Source organism: Aotus nancymaae, unplaced genomic scaffold (assembly GCF_030222135.1).
Source record: "Aotus nancymaae isolate 86718 unplaced genomic scaffold, 86718_ANA_hifiasm-v0.15.2.pri h1tg000064l_1, whole genome shotgun sequence".
Lineage (NCBI taxonomy): Eukaryota > Metazoa > Chordata > Mammalia > Primates > Aotidae > Aotus > Aotus nancymaae.
The window spans coordinates 33,015,292-33,031,627 of NW_026988479.1; the positions used below are offsets into that span (position 1 = coordinate 33,015,292).

General features: G+C 55.1%; 1 protein-coding gene across 3 annotated transcripts; it reads right to left on the reverse strand.

Moving 5' to 3' along the window:
• Positions 1-3,602: 3,602 nt before the first annotated feature.
• On the reverse strand, positions 3,603-16,328 carry NUDT1 (nudix hydrolase 1). Of its 3 annotated transcripts, none has more exons than XM_064366610.1 (5): positions 16,226-16,328; positions 13,772-13,928; positions 12,334-12,429; positions 4,392-4,537; positions 3,603-3,923 (listed from the first exon to the last, which is right to left on the reverse strand). In XM_064366610.1, the coding sequence occupies exons 2-5, from the start codon at positions 13,921-13,923 to the stop codon at positions 3,751-3,753; spliced, it is 567 nt and encodes a 188-aa protein (XP_064222680.1). In that variant the 5' UTR covers positions 13,924-13,928; positions 16,226-16,328; the 3' UTR covers positions 3,603-3,750. The 3 variants fall into 3 exon arrangements, with proteins under 3 accessions (XP_064222680.1, XP_064222679.1, XP_064222681.1); XM_064366609.1 differs by having other exon boundaries at positions 13,772-13,935; XM_064366611.1 differs by lacking the exon at positions 12,334-12,429 and having other exon boundaries at positions 13,772-13,935.
• Between the last annotated feature and the right edge of the window lie 8 nt (positions 16,329-16,336).

Consider the following 16,336-nt stretch of genomic DNA (forward strand, 5'->3'; position numbering starts at 1 on the left):
TGCAGCCAGGCATGGGACTGGCCATGGACAGCAAGGGGACAGCCAGTGAGCTGATGGTGTGGACACTGTCATGGCTCTTTGTGGTGGCAAGGCCGGGAGGGCTGGCCATCGGGCATGGGGCGTGCACTGTGAATTTTCTAGGGGACTCGCTGCAGTGAACACCAGGAGCCCTGGTCTGGGAGTGGCCTCCAGGATCCAGTGGTCCCATGTCCCCCTGCTCACACCATGACCCCGTGTGTGCCCTGTGCCCACACTATGACCCTGTGTGTGCCTGTGGTCTCAGGCCTGGAAGACAAAGGCATGACGGAGAGCTAGGGCTCTGAGAGTGGGCGCTACAGTGGCTCTGTTTCTGTCTCCTGGACTCCCTTCATTTCTGGTGGCCAGTGTTGGGGTCTTCACCACGTGGCACTGAGGCTGGATGGGCTGGCAGAGGACAGGTGGGCGCATGGAGGATGTGTTCCATTCCAGCTGGGGCTTTAGAGGAGGGACAGCCCCCTTTTAGACGGATTTCCTTCTCTGAGGCAACTAGAGACCCCCCTCAGCCTCTCGCCATGCACTTGCCGGCCCAGCCACCCGCACAGAGGGAACCCTTCCCTTCTCTAGATTAAGAAGCCATTCTCCTGAGCTCTGTGGGGCTGGAATGTTTGCCTCAGGCTTGGGTCTGCTCCTGCCCCAAATCCCTTTTGCGGAAGGCACATGGAGCTTGGGGGTCTCCCGGACCCCTGCGCTTCTCCAGAGCCCAAGGCCCTCCCTGTGGGGAGAGGTGCTGGAAGAGGATCCCGGGCCCCAGGGTTTCCGAGGTCCCTCCGTTCTCCGGATGCTCTTTGGCCTCCGGGCATTCCCTTCTGCCGCACCCACGGGGATCTCAGGCCCTAGGATGGAGAAGGAGACTCCTGTTTGTTCCCCACAAGCAGGTGATCCATCATTCACTGTGAGCCGGCCAGAGGGAGTGGCTGCGCCTTCTGGCCCTGTGGGCTGTGCCGGTGCCTTCCTGCTGCGGGGTGGGCTGCTCCCTTCTGGCCAGAGGAGCAGAGGGCAGCCTTCCCTTTGGAGCCCAATGGGTGGGCTACCCTGTGAGTCCCTAGCCCACCCACGTCTTGGGTTGTGCTGCAAATCTGACCACTTCTGCAGAGACAGATTCTCAGTTTCCATGAGTGGTGCTGTGACAGCTAAGCCATGCAGCGTGACTCTGTGTGGGTAGAAGGCTGCAAGGCCTCGCCATCTGCTTGCACCTGGCTGGGGCCTGTCCAGCTGCAGGACCATAGAGGCTGTGGGCAGAGTCGTGGTGGGCATCAGGCGCTGGGGCCTCGTGTCTCCAGGGTAGGCAAGGCATGCGCTCCCAATACAGCCCTCCAAGGAAAGAGCAAGACTCAAAATGAGCATTTCTGAAGGAGCGTTCCTGGCAGGGACTCTGGGGTCAGTGAATATGATAGGAGGCCACATGCCTGGCAGCGTCTCCCTGTGTTGGAAGTTTCAGGACCAGGGTCTTAGGGTCCTTGTGTCCAGAGGCTGAGGATGGAGGTAGAAAGGAGGCGGGCAGGGGCAAGGAGTGAGGGTGAGAGGAAACAGGAGGGCAGGGGTGAGGATGAAGCAGAAAGGCAGGGGTGAGGAGGGAACAGGAGAGCAGGGGTCAGGGGGGAGCAGGAGGGCAGGGGTGAGGAGATACAGGAGGGCGGGGGTGAGTGTGAGACAGGAGGGGAGGCGTGGGGGGAGCAGGAGGGCAGGGGTGAGGAGATACAGGAGGGCAGCTGTGAGTGAGAGACAGGAGGGGAGGCGTGGGGGGAGCAGGAGGGCAGCGGGGAGGGAGCAGGAGGGCAGGGGGGAGGAAGAAACAGGAGGGCAGGGTGAGGGGACGGCAGGGGTGAGGAGGGTAGGGGTCAGGGGAACAGAAGGGCAGGGGTGAGGAGGGATCAAGAGGGCAGGGGTGAGGGGGGATCAGGAGGGCAGGAGTGAGTAGGGAGCAGGAGTGCAGGGGTGAGTGGGGAGCAGGAGGGCAGGGGTGAGGGGGGACATTAAGAATGGGTGAGGGGAAGCAGGAAGGTAGGGGTGAGGAGGGAGCAGGAGGGTAGGGGTGAGGAGGGAGCAGGAAGGCAGTGGTAAGGAGGGAGGAGGAGGGCAGGGGAACAGGGTTGAGGGGGAGCAGGAGGGCCTGGGTGAGGGGAGGTAGGAGTGAGGAGGTCAGCCTGTCTCCTACATGACTATGGCCGCTTCCTGTATGCCCCGGGGTTGGCTCTGTGGAGAGGACACTGGCTTTGGAACACTTCCTTCCCTCCCTCCTTCTGCCACCCAGTGCCTTCTCAAGGGCAGTAGAGGCCTGCAAGGCAGGGGATGGCAGAGGCCAGCTTCCTTCTGACAATTACTTCTTGGCCCTGGCCCGGGCCCTGTGCTGCCTTGGCAGGTACCCAGGCCCAGGGGCTGACCTGGGGGATGAGAGGCTGCTTCCTGCTACAGGTGGAGGCCCTGTGCTGGGAGAGTGGGGTTCCTCATGTGTCTCCAGCTCTCCTACTGCCCATGGGCCAAGCCCAAGCCTGTGCTGGGCATTGCAGCCTTGCCCAGCTGGCAGGGACAGCTGCATGTGATGCGGGTGGAGATGCCAGATGCCGCCTGCCCTAGGATGACAGGCGGCTGGCGGGGCCACGGGAGGGGGGCTGCAGATCACAGTGAAAGGGAACATTCTCACTGGATCCTCTTGTCCTGTGGACTCGGGGTCACCATGCAGACAGCTGCCCTCTGTCTGCCATAGAGGCAGCGCAGACAGGGGAGACAGGTGTAAGGCTCTGACGGGCACGGGGACTCCGAGCTGAGGAATGTCAGGGTGGCTCTGTGCACCTGACGCCTTTGCTCTTGCGTTGGGGGTCAGTTCATGTCCAGAGCACTTTAGGAGGCTGACGGGATCAATACCCAATACACCCAATAAACTGGAATTGTTTACACACAACCTACATTTTGGACGGTTTATGGATAACCGTGTGCGAACAACTTTTATTAAACATGTATATGAACGTTGGGCAGGGGAGGGGGACGAGCCTATGAGGCGCTCAGCCTGTGCTTTAGCCTCAGTTTCCCACACTGTGCAGGGGGGTTTTGAGAGGACACAGCTCCAGCTAGTGGCACTGAGCCTGTGTGTCCTGCCCTCCGCCAGCTGCCCACCTCCGGGACAGTCTCTGTCCTCTCCCACCTCTGTGCAGCAGCGCGGGTCACAGCCCAGCACATCTGGCAGCTTCCTGTGGACAGGACCTGGCAGGCTGTGCTGGTGTCTGGAGAAGGAAGTTTAAAAAGAGATCGGCCAAGCATGGTGGCTCATGCCTGTAATCCCAGCACTCTGGGAGGCTGAGGCGGGCAGATCACGTGAGGTCGGGAGTTCAAGACCAGCCAGGTCAGCATGGTGAAACCCCATATCTACTAAAAATACAAGTACTAGTTGGGCGCGGCAGTGTGCGCCTGTAATCCCACCTACTTGAGAGGCCGAGATGGACAGGGAGATCGCTTGAACCTGGGAGGTGGAGGTTGAAGTGAGCCAAGATCGCATCACTGCACTCCAGCCTGGGCAACAGAGGCAATAGAATGAGACTCCCATCTCCAAAAAAAAGAAAAAAAAATAAAAAGATTGAAGACCTTTATTTTCCTTTCCGTCCAATCATACAACAGACAAAACCCAGCTCTGATCCACTTACTGCACCCAGGTGAACAGACAGTTTACAGCTGGGTTCAGGAGCCAAGTCTCCTGCCCAGGGGCTCCCTGGGCTCCCGCTAGACCGCGTCCACCTCTCGGAGCGTGTAGTCCAGGATGGTGTCTTGACCCTGGAACTTGAAGTACCCATGGAATTTCTTCTTCTGAAGCAGGAATGGAAACCAGTAGCTGTCGTCTGGCCACATGTCCTTGAAGGGGATCTGGTCCAGCTGGAACCAGTGTGGGCGCATTTCTGTACCAAGGGGAGAAGAGGAGGCGCTGACATGCAACCCAAATTTAATGCCTATTATTATTATTATTTTTGTAGAGCCGGGGTCTCGCTATGTTGCCCAGGCTTGTCTTGAACTCCTGGGCTCAGGGGATCCTCCCGCCTCAGCCTCCCACAGTGCTGGGATTACAGCTGTGAGCCACTGCATCTGGCCAGCCCAAACTTCAACTGGCTCTCCAAGGAGTACCCTGAGTGATCATGAGGAACCTGACGATCGTTTGTATTTAATCCTCTGACCATGTTTCTCATTTTGGGGTAGGAAATGGGTGGAGTGACCATGGCTCAGGGCCCTACGCTGGCATTGAGGGGTGGAGGGGATGCAGGCTGCCCGGTTCCTGGCACTCAGAGCTGGTTTGGGCTGATGACCTTTCTCCCAGCCAGGAGATGGAACGTGCATGGTGGGGAGTGGGGAGCAGGCCCCATGAGGCTCACCGTCGCTCTCCACGGGGGTCCCCTGGACTCTGTCTGTGCAAAAGACATGCACATCCATGAGCTCTGGCTCGCCCACAAACTCAAACACGATCTGGCCCACCTTGTGCAGCGCATCCACTGTCAGACCGCTCTCCTCCTGCAGCTCCCTGTGGGCAGAGGTGGACAGGGGAGGGAGGAGGGAGGGCGTCAGGCAGGCCACCATGCCCACATGATGGCAGGGGAGGAGGAGCTGGGCATCTGCACAGCCCAGGGAGCCACTGGAGCAGACGGGAGACCCAAGAAGATGTCACCCAGAATGCATTAGCTGGTCCCGACCTGCCTGAGCTTGACAATCAACTTGAACTTTGAAGACACTGAGTTTGGTGGAGAGGCTCTGGCGAGGGGCCCGAAGATGGTGTGGAGCCACAGGTGGGAGGACCGCAGTTCTAGTCCAGCGTCCTCTGTGTACCAGTGACAGCCCAGTGGAGTCCAGCCACTTGTCCACGGTCTGAGACCCGAGGGCAGCAGGGTTGGGACTGATACCACTTCCTTCATTCCTGGTTGCTCACTTTTCCGTGGCTGAGCATCAGAGCCTATGCAGCTATAGTTATGGCTGCCGGAGCCCTGGGATGTTTGCTCTGGGAACCTGGGTCCTGTACGCTGGGCCTGCCTGCTGAAAGAAATGTCTTTCTAGCCTGGCGCCACTTCTCTGAGAACACAGGATGAAACCACAGCCTTCTATGATCTCTTTCTTGAAGGAGGAGCTCTGGTTTTAACTCTGGCCCCCAGGCTGACCACGCAGGACACGTGCCCTGGACCTCTCGCTGCGGCCTCTTCCTGCACATTCTCGGGACCTGCTCCCCACAGCTGTTCCTGAAGGAGGTGAAGGGGCTGACCTCACCACGGAGTGCCCAAGCGCTGCTGTGGCTGGGAACAAGCCATTCCCTCTGCTTCACCACACACAGAGCCAGAAGCCTTCCCTGAAGTAACCTAATGCTATTGCTAACTTAAAAATACTTTAAAAATTACATATATGTTGTAGACGACCAGGAAACAAAACACCATAAACTCATCACCCAGGAATGCCACCATATCAGTGCTTTTCCTTTGGCTCTTTCTCCTCTGTACATCCCTTAAAAAATGCAAATGTTGGGCCGGGCGCGGTGGCTCAAGCCTGTAATCCCAGCACTTTGGGAGGCCGAGGTGGGTGGATCACGAGGTCAAGAGATCGAGACCATCCTGGTCAACATGGTGAAACCCCGTCTCTACTAAAAATACAAAAAAAGTTAGCTGGGCATGGTGGCGCGTGCCTGTAATCCCAGCTACTCAGGAGGCTGAGGCAGGAGAATTGCCTGAACCCAGGAGGCGGAGGTTGCGGTGAGCCGAGATCGCGCCATTGCACTCCAGCCTGGGTAACAAGAGCGAAACTCCATCTCAAAAAAAAAAAAAAAAAAAATGCAAATGTTAACCCTTAATCGCTTACGGTTAAAAAATGAAAATGCAGCCGGGCGCGGTGGCTCACGCCTCTAATCCTAGCACTTTGGAAGGCCGAGGTGGGTGGATCACCTGAGGTCAGGAGTTCAAGACCAGCCTGGCCATCATGGTGAAACCCCATCTTTTAAAAAAATAAAAAATAAAAAAATAATAAAAAATAATAAAAATAAAAATGCAAACAGGTTGGGTGCACGGTGGCTCATGCCTGTAATCCCAGAACTTTGGGATGCCAAGATGGGAAGATCGCTTGCGCCCAGGAGTTTGAGACCAGCCTGGGCAACATGGTAACACTCTGTTTCTACACTATCTGGGTGTGGTGGCACTTGCCTGTAGTCCCAGCTACTCAGGAGGCTGAGATGGGAGGAATGCTTGAGCCCAGGAGTTAGAGGCTGCAGTGAGCTATGATCATGCCACTGCACTCCAGCCTGGGCAATCGAGCTAGACACTGTCAAAAAAAAAAAAAAAAAAAAATACCCATTTTATACCTTGTGCTTTCTACTCAAGAAAGGAGGAGTGTGTGACATTCCACACCTCAAGGAATCCAACTGGCTTCTCAACTCCTGTTTGCTATGAAAGAATAAAATATTCCAACGTCGGGTTATTGTGGAAACCCATGTTGGATACAGTGGTGCTGCTGACATCCTGTTCTGAGCATTTGCTGGCTGTGCTCAGTTGAGTTCTTCCTTAGTCCTTCAGCAGACACTTCTCAAAGACCTAATCTGTGCTGGGACCCTGGGGATGCACGGGCTGTGGCCCCTGGGTATTGCAGTCTGCTCCTCCTACCATGCCTGTCTAATTTTTCTGTGGGTGTGTCTGTGTTATTTTATTTTATTTTTTGTAGAGACAAGGTCTTGCTATGTTGCCCAGGCTGGTCCCGAAGTGCTGGGCTCAAGCGATCCTTCTGCTTTGGACTCCCAAAGTGCTGGGACTTCAAGTGTGAGCCACCATGCCTGGCCTACGCGGTCTGATTTAAGCTGCAGAGACTGGAGAGGAAACAGACCTGGAATCAACATTTATTCAGGGAGATGGCTAATTAAAGCTGGACTTGAGCTAAACAATTAACATGTGTTTGTCCTTGCAGGGTGCAAATGGCTCCCCAGCTAGATGCAACAGACGTGCTCAGTGGGGCCTCACCAGCCTCTTGGCGGCCAGCTGTTGCTTGTCTTAAAAAGTGTCACCTCCCGAAGGAATGTTGTGACTGATTTCAGTTAATCTTCCCCAGCACAGGGCAGTGTAGGAAGCATCAAGAATCTTTTGGGAGACAGCGCGGAAGCTTCATTTTACAGGCGGAGAGCGCCACGCAGGCGAAGATGATGATGTTTCAGTTTTTCTCAAGTGTCTGCTCTATCCATGCTACTCAGTTCCCCAGACGGCAGACAGGGAACAGGATGAGAAATACATTAAACAAAAATACAGGTGCCGAGGCCTTGGTGGTGTGGGGAGGCGGGAGTCGGAGGTCCCCACAGGCCTGCTTTTCATTGGTCCTGCTCCCGTGTCCCGGGTCTCACTGGTCTTTGGGGTCAGGGATGCTGCCTAGAAAGATCGTCTCACACTGTGCACCTAAAGCCCAAACCTGCACACCCCCCATAATCCAGTACTCCCCACGTACGTGTCCCCTGCCCCACAGAGGGTCTGAGTCCAGCCCTCTGGACTGGGGATGAGTGCTCAGGCCTACCCCCTGCAGGTGAGTGGGGATAAGGCAGGAACCAGCCTCTCTGGAGAGCGGGCTGCCAAGGCTCCTCCCTGCCTTCCCTTACTGAGCACAAGAGCCTGGGGTCGCCCCAGGGAAAAATCCATTCAGACTCCCAGGTACTGAAGCCCAGGGCCATGCTGGTGGCCTGGGGCTGCTGGTGCGTCATCCCCTGGGGGGCGAGGCCATTTGCTGCTGGGTTCCCAGGGCCCTGGGACCCCTAAGCACTAGCCTGTCTGGCTCCACTGTCTCCCATTCCTCACGCCTGCAGGTGCTCCCCAACGAGGGATTTTTTTTCCCCCTTTAAGACAGGGTCTTGGCAGGACATGGTGGCTCACGCCTGTAATCTCAGCACTTTGGGAAGCCAAGGCGGGTAGATCACCTGAGGTCAGGAGTTCAACACCAGCCTGGCCAACATGGTGAAACGCTGTCTCTACTAAAAACATACAAAAAAATTAGCCGGGTGTGGTGGTGAGTGCCTGTAATCCCAGCTACATGGGAGACTGAGGGAAGAGAATTGCTCGAACCTGGGAGGCAGAGGTTGCAGTGAGCTGAGATCACGCCACGGCACTCAAGCCTGGGCAACAAGAGCGAGACTCCATATATATATATAAAAGAAAAAAGGCAGGGTCTCACTCTATTGCGCAGGCTGGAGTGCCGTGGTGCGATCACAACTTACTATAGCCTCAACCTCTTGGGCTCAAGCGATCCTCCACCTCTGTCTCCTGAGTAGCCAGGACCACAGGTCTGCACCACCAGACTTGACTGAATTTTAAAATTTTTAGCAGAGAAGGCTGGTCTTGAATTTCTGAGCTTAAGTGATTCTCCCACCTCGGCCTCCCAAAGTGCTGGGATCACAGACGCGAGCCACTGTGCCTGGCCTGAGAATATCTTAAGCTTGGGATAGGAAGATTTCTTTAAAAGCATGTGAAAAATGCTAACCATAAAATAAAAATTACATTTTAGATTATATTAAAATAATAAACTTGTTTACCAAAATGTCACTAAGAGTAGAAGCCACTGAATAGAAAATATTTGCAATATACATAATACCTGACAACTCACATCTAAAATGTTTAAAGAACTACAAATAAATCAGAAATCATGACCAGCCTGGGTAACATACTGAGACCCAGTCTCTTAAAAAAAAAAAATCAGGAAAAGGTAACTAAATTCAAACACGGGCAAAAGGCTTGAGCAGATACTTCACAAAGGAGATCCAAGCGGCCCACAGACACTGAGGAGGCGCTCCCGTTCCTGTCATCAGGGCACACAGAACCTCGGTGAGCTCACCGCCCCACCAGAATGGCTAAGATGAAAAGGAGAAAGTACCAAGTGCTGTTGAGCATTTGGAGGAAGCTGAACTCACACGCCCCTGGTGCGAGTATGAATCAGTGAAACATCTGTGGAAAGTGGTTTGCCAATCTCTGCTGAAGCCGAATATCTACAGGTTTCCTCCAAGGTAACTGTCCACCAGGAAAGGGTGCACATAGGCAACAAAAGACACATTCAGGACCGTTCCTGGCAGTCGCCCGCAACAGCTCCCAAGGGGAAGGCCCATATGCACACCTGCAGCAGAGTGGGTGACCCGGAGCAGAGCCGGTGACCTGGAGCAGAGCGGGTGACCCGCAGCAGAGTGGGTGACCCGGAGCAGAGCCGGTGACCTGGAGCAGAGCGGGTGACCCGCAGCAGAGTGGGTGACCTGGAGCAGAGTTGGTGACCTGGAGCAGAGCGGGTGACCCGGAGCAGAGAGGGTGACCTGCGGTAGAGCGGGTGACCCAGAGCAGAGCGGGTGACCCAGAACAGAGCCGGTGACCCGGAGCAGAGCTGGTGACCTGCAGTGGAGTGGGTGACCTGGAGCAGAGCGGGTGTCCCAGAGCAGAGCCGGTGACCTGGAGCAGAGCTGGTGACCTGCAGCAGAGCCGGTGACCCGCAGCACAACAGGTGACCTGGAGCAGAGCAGGTGAGCTGCAGCAGAGCGGGTGACCTGGAGCAGAGCGGGTGACCTGGAGCAGAGGAGAGCTGCAGCGCGTACCTCTGCAGGGCACTACCCAGCAGCTGGAGGAGGAGCCACTGCTGTGGCACATGTGATGCTATAAAGAAGCTGGACGAGAGCGCAGCCTCTGAGATCTCGCACTGGGAACAGGCCAAAGTCATCAATTTTGCTGGAAGTCAGGATGGAGGGCCAGGTCCACGGTCCACTTGTATTTCTTGATCTACAAGTTAGTTGTTAAACAGATGGACCTGCTGGATGCAGTGGCTCACGCCTGTAATCCCAGCACTTTGGGAGGCTGAGGCGGCTGGGTCACTTGAGGTCAGTTTGAGAACAGCCTGGCTAACATGGTGAAATCCTGTCTCTACCAAAAATACAAAAATTAGCCAGGCGTGGTGGTGCACACCTATAGTCCCAGCTATTTGGGAGGCCGAGGCTGGAAAATCGCTGAGAGGTGAAGGTTGCTGTGAGCAGAGATCATGCCACTGCACCCCAGCCTGGGCAACAGAGCAAGACCCCATCTCAAAAAAAGAAACAGGTGGCTGGGCGAGGTGGCTCATGCTTGTAATCCCAGCACTTTGGGAGGCTAAGCCATGTGGATCATGAGGTCGGAAGATCAAGACCATTGTGGCCAACATGGTGAAACTCCCATCTCTAATGAAAATACAAAAATCAACTGGGCGTAGTGGGCTACTCAGGAGGCTGAGGCAGAATTGTTTGAACCCAGGAGGTGGAGGCTGCAGTGAGCCGAGATTGTGCCAATGCACTCCAGCCCAGGTGACAGAGCAAGACTCTATCATCTCAAAAAAGAAACAGGTGAACCCACTTCCTAAAAACTCACTACTGATGGAGATTTGTGCAGTTTTCTATACATGCATGACACTTCAAAAAAAAGCACAAGTTACGCTGGGCGCAGTGACTCACGCCTGTAATCCCAGCACTTTGGGAAGCTGAGGCGGGAGGATCGCTTGAGGCCAGGAATTTGGCACCAGCCCGGGCAACATGTCGAAACCCTGTCTCTACTAAAAATAAAAAAATTAGCCAGGTGTGGTGGCGGGCACTGGTAGTCCCAGCTACTTGGGAGGGTGGCTTGAGCCCAGGAGGTTGAGGCAGCAGTGAGCTATGATCACGTCACTGCACTCTAGCCTGGGCAGTCTTCACCTTATAGAATGATTCTCGGGAAAGACAAATAGGAAGTGAATCATTAAATATGATTAGAAAGGGTGGGAGTGCCGTGAAGGAAAGACACAGGATGAGATTTGTTGAGAACAGTGGGGTGGGGGAAGGCACTTTCTTAGCTGTGAAAGCTGCTGGAGGGTGGGATGGGGGCTCAGCCAGATGAAGAGCAAGGTGGGCAATAGTTTGGGGTGTCTGAGGGGCAGAGAGTCAGGAGGGAGGGGCAGAGCAAGCCTGTGGGGGGCCCAGTGGCTGACACAGGAGGGCAGCTTTCAGTGCATCGGGAGGTGTTAAGGGTTTAATGTGTGAGTGTGTGTCTGTGTGTGGGGGGTTGGGGGAGACCCAGATGCAGTCTGGGAAGGGCCACCTGGCAGCTGTTTGGAGTGGGAATTGCAGAGGGGAGGGTGGAGGTGGCCAGGCCAGCTACAGGGCTGCTGCATCTGTCCAGGTGGGGGGATAGATCCATGGATCCAGGTTACACCTAAGGATGAAGTCACAGGCTGCCTGCTGTGTGCCTTAGTTCCCCCCTCAAACCCTGAGAGCAAGCCACCGCTGTATTCAGCACTGAGGGTCTGGAGTGATGGTCCCTCTGTATAATATTTACACAGAGCAGGAGGGAAGTTCCTTGGACCGTGAGAAAGTTCAGAAAAAAATACATCAGGGCTGATGAGGCGGCCTGTGCTTTGCTTGTCACTGGCAGGATAAGGAGCAGAAACCCAGTAGCTCCTCCATCCAGCCTCCTCAGTCCTGCTGCCTGCTCCCCTCACACTCCCACTTCCCTGCACAGCTGGTGTTCCTCCAGCCCTCTGTGCTTCTGTGAATGTCTCCTCCCTCCCTCTTTCCCTCCCTCCCTCCACATCCTCCCAGTGAATGTCAGACCCTCAGGGTGTTATCCTGGTGTCATTATTCACCCTTCCTTTCTCCTGGACACCCCTGGCCACCAGGTGTGGACCAGACCTCTTTCTGCATGTCTCCTGAACCTGGCAGCCATACGACATGAGAACTCCACAGAGGCAGGGACTGACCTGTTCCTCCCATGTCCCCAGGCCCCACACAGAGCAGTGCTACATCAATCCATGATCTGATGGGCGGTCTCACCAGATCGAAGACAAAGGGCTGGGCAGGAGGACCCCTGGGGCACCTTTCCTGCCTGTTTCCTGTGCTGCTGTTGCTCTGCACACACTCTAGGTGTGGGCATGCTGGATGCCCGACTCACATCCAGTGGGCCTCCTCCCCAGCTGCAGCCCCCAGCACAGAGCCCGTCACACTGGCACCTGCCACAGTGCTGATCAAATGTGTCTGTGTGGCTGCAGCCCAGGGTCCCAGGTCTTGGAGGGGATGCACACGCTCAGTGTATCACATACAGGGCTCTCCAAACTGAGGGTTGGGACCCATGTGCCCTATGAAATCAGGATTGCAATTGAAAAAAAAAGGGTCCAGCACAGTAGCTCATGTCTGCAATCTTAGCACTCTGGGAGGTCCAGGTGGGAGTATCGTTTGAGCCCAGGAGTTTGAGGCTGGTCTGAGCAACAGAATGAGATCCCATCTTTACAAAGAATTAAAAAACTAGCTGAGCATGGTGGCATGAGCCTGTGTTCCCAGCTACTCACGAGGCTGAGGCAGGAGGATCATTTGAGCCCAGGAGTTTGAGGCTGCAGTAAGCCATGAGTGTGCCACTGCATGCCAGCCTGGGTGAGATCCTGTCTCTGGAGGAAAAAAAAAAGAAGAAGAAATGAATCAGAAATAGTAGGGTGCTCTTTAATGTAATAAGGGTGGCTTCTGCAGCTTATTTTAGCTGTACCTGTAAGCCTGACCGTGTATACTCTATTAGAGTATAAAACATATTTCTCACCGCAGGTTGTGACGAAAAATTTGGAAAGCCCCTGGGCTGCAGTGTCCTGGCTTTCCCCCGTGCCAGGACCCTCTTTTTTATTTATTTATTTATTTTTTGAGATGTAGTCTTGCTGTATCGCCAGGCTGGAGTGCAGTGGCGCGATCTTGGCTCCCTGCAACCTTTGTCTCCTGGGTTCAAGCAATTCTCCTGTCTCAGTCTCCTGAGTAGCTGGAACTGCAAGTGTGCGCCACCACACCTTATTTTTGTCTTTTGTTTTTTTTAGTAGAGACAGATTTCCCATGTTGGCCACGATGGTCTCGATCTCCTAACCTCGTGATCCGCGTGCCTCAGTCTCCCAAAGTGCTGGGGCTACAGGTGTGTGCCATTGCACCCAGCTTCAAGGACCCTCTTTACTCTGTATTTCTCCTCTCCAGGGAAGGTGACCTACCTTTCTCAGAACAGGAACATGAACAGGGGCTACATCTGGGCAGGACTTTGTGATGTTTACACAGATGATCTCATTTACCCTGTGATGGGTGAGGGGTGTCCAGAGGACTGTGTGATCTTGGGCAAGCTGCTCAACCTCTCTGGGCTTCAGTTCCTATCTCAGTGAAGCTGAGGATGCAGTGAGATTTTGTGTGCAAAGGGTGTGAGATAAATGCGATCATCAACTCCTTTGCACGAAGTTATCAACTGACTGATGAGCCCTCCAGTGACAGTGAGGATGCCAGGAGTGTTCAATTAAGCCAGAAGGTACAGTAGCTCCCAGATACACCCTGCACCCCCAGCACCACCACACCACAGCAGCTGACACAGACTCAGCACCCACTACACACCACGCACCACCACGCCACAGCAGCAAACACGCACAACACTCAGTACACACCACGCACCACCACACCATAGCAGCTCACACACTCAACACTCACTACACACCACACACCACACCACAGCACCTAACACACACTCATCACTCAGTACACACCAGGCACTGCTCTAAGTCCTTTATGCTGCTCTCCTCATTTAATCCTCAAGAGTTAAGGTCTGGATGCTGTTCTTATTCCCATTCTGAGGTGAAGATACTGATGCTCACAGGTTAACCCGTGCTCCAGGTCACTTAGCTTTAAGTGGTGAAGCCAAGGCTTTGGCCCTGCAGCCCGAATCCCTGTGCCCTGGGAAAGCCGGTTCCACGGCCAGCCCCGCCCCATTCGTACCTCTTGGCTCCCTCCTCGATGGTCTCTCCTTCTTGCACTTTGCCCCCAAAGCCATTCCAGCGGCCGGCCCCAAAGCCTCGCTTTTTCATGCCCAGGAGAACTCGCTGAGGCTGCAGGACCAGCACCAGGGTATAGAGCCTGGAGGCGCCCATGGTTCCTGGGTTCTGAAAGGAAGGTGAGAGGGCAGAGTTGGTGGTGACGCTCATGGAGGAAGCAGGTGTCAAGGCCCAGGAGGAAGGGGATGTGCTCTGGGAGACAGGGAGGGGAAGCCGTGATTGCCAGCTCTAGCTTCCTTTCCCCTAACTCAGCTGCAAAGGACAATGTGACCTTTCCAGAGCAGACTCTTGTTCCTGCTTCTGCCCCCAGGAACCCCCTGGCCATAGACATGGCAGTGGGGCAGAACAGTCTCTGTGCCTGACTGACACCAAAAGAACCACACAATTTATCCTGTGGTTCTCAGGTCAGGCTTCAACACTGGCCTTTTGATTAACAGGAGCTTCTTCCAGCCTAGTGGGACCTGGCCTGCCTCTCTCGTAGCAGGCTTCCCAATTCACAGGAAATGCGTGACTGCAGACACAGGTCCACTCAGCCGGGCCCGGCTAGTCCTCCCTCCTGTGACAGGAGTTTATACCCCATTCACTCTGCTTCTACTGTGGCCACTGTGGGACTTGGCACCCAGGGAGGCCACTGGAAGCAAGGGCCCTTCCTGCTCCCACAGGTGGGCAGGTCCAGGTCCAGAGGACTCTGAGGGTGATGCCTCCGCCAAGTCCGTGCTGGAAAAAGGACCCTGGAGAAATGCTGGAGGACCAGGACCAACTTACCTTCCCTTCCTCCTTCCCTTCCTCTCTCTCTCTCTTTCCTTCTTTCTTTTGAGACTCCTTCCTTCCTTTCTTTCGAGACAAGCGCTGGAGGACCAGGACCAACTTTCCTTTATTTATTTATTTATTATTTAGGGACAAGAGCCTGCTCTGTTGCCCAGGCTGGAGAAGAGTGGTATTATCATGTTTCACTGCAACTTCGGCCTCCCGGGCTGAAGCTGCCTCCTGCCTCAGCCTCCAGCATAGCTGGGACCACAGGCATGAGCCACCATGCCCAGCTAATTTTTGTATTTTTAGTAGAGATGGGGTTTTGCCATGTTGCCCAGGCTGGTCTTGAACTCCTGGGCTCAAGCAATCTACCCACCTCAGTCTCCTAAAGTGCTGAGATTACAGGCATGAGCCACTGCACCCAGCCAGGACCAACTTTTCTGAGGTCTACACCTGGCCCCCAGGACAGGATTCAGACACAGGATTCAGGACCAGTGATCCTCCTTAGAAGTTGTGGTGTCTAAGACAAGGGATGGGACAATAAGGAAGGGGGGCAGGGAAGGGCTGGGTAGAAGAGGGCGTGGTTTCTGGCTAGGGTTCCACCCCAAGGCCTGTGCCCAGGGACCTAGGTGAGGACAGGCATTTCTGTTTTCCTGCCCAAATCTTGTATTTCCCAAGCCCGCAGGGACCCCATCCTGTGCCTTTAAAACCCCCCAGACCCTAGTGGGCAGAGAGACACAAGCCACTAGACATCAAGAGGATGTGAAGAGCATACCAACAGGCACCAGCAGCAGGCTGGCAGGGAACCAACTGGCGGAACCACAAGGAGTTTGGCAGGGGCGGTAGGAGGAGAGCCTGGGCTGCTTGGCAGCCTGACTCCAAAGGAAAACCATCTTCCTGCTCCAACTCCCTTCTGGCTCCCCCATGTGCTGAGGGCTACTTCCACTCAATAAAACCTTGCACTCATTCTCCAAGCCCACGTGTGATCCGACTGCTCCAGTATACCAAGGCAAGAAACCCCGGGATACAGAAAGCCCTCTGTCCTTGCGATAAGGCAAGGAGGCTAATTGAGCCGACACAAGCCACCTATACGGCTAAACTGAAAGAGCACCCTGTAATACATGCCCAGTGGGGCTTCAGGAGCTGCAAACATTTACCCCTAGACACTGCTGTGGGGTCGGAGTCCCACAGCCTGCCTGTCTGTATGCTCCCCTAGAGGCTTGAGCAGCCGGGCACTGAAGAAGTGAGCCATATCCCTATTGCACGCCCTTCAAGAAGGACAAGGGAACCTGTCCCATTTCACTGAGACTGGGTCCTGGTGGTGGAGGCAGGCCAGACAGGGTAAGTGGGTTTGTGGCTGAGTTTCTCACGAGGCCCGTGTACTTTGTCCTGACACTGATCTGTTCCCGCCAGAAGCCATGGTTTCCAAAGTAAATTTTTGTGATGATTAACTGCTGGTCTTTCCCCTAAGCTCCCGGCCCCACTCTCTTGGTCTCCCCTAAGCCCCTGACCCCGCTCTCCTGGTCTCCCCTAAGGCCCGACCCCGCTCTCCTGGTCTCCCCTAAGCACCCGACCCCGCTCTCCTGGTCTCGCCCGAACCCCCGGCTCGGCTCCACTGGTCTCCTCCAAGCCCATGGGCTAAGCTTACCTGGTCTCCTGCAGCCCTCTGGCTCAGCTCCCCTCCCTGGTCACCTTGGCTACTAGAATCCCCGCGCACATTTTTCGTACCTGCACTGCCGCTTCCGGGGACGGCGCCTCT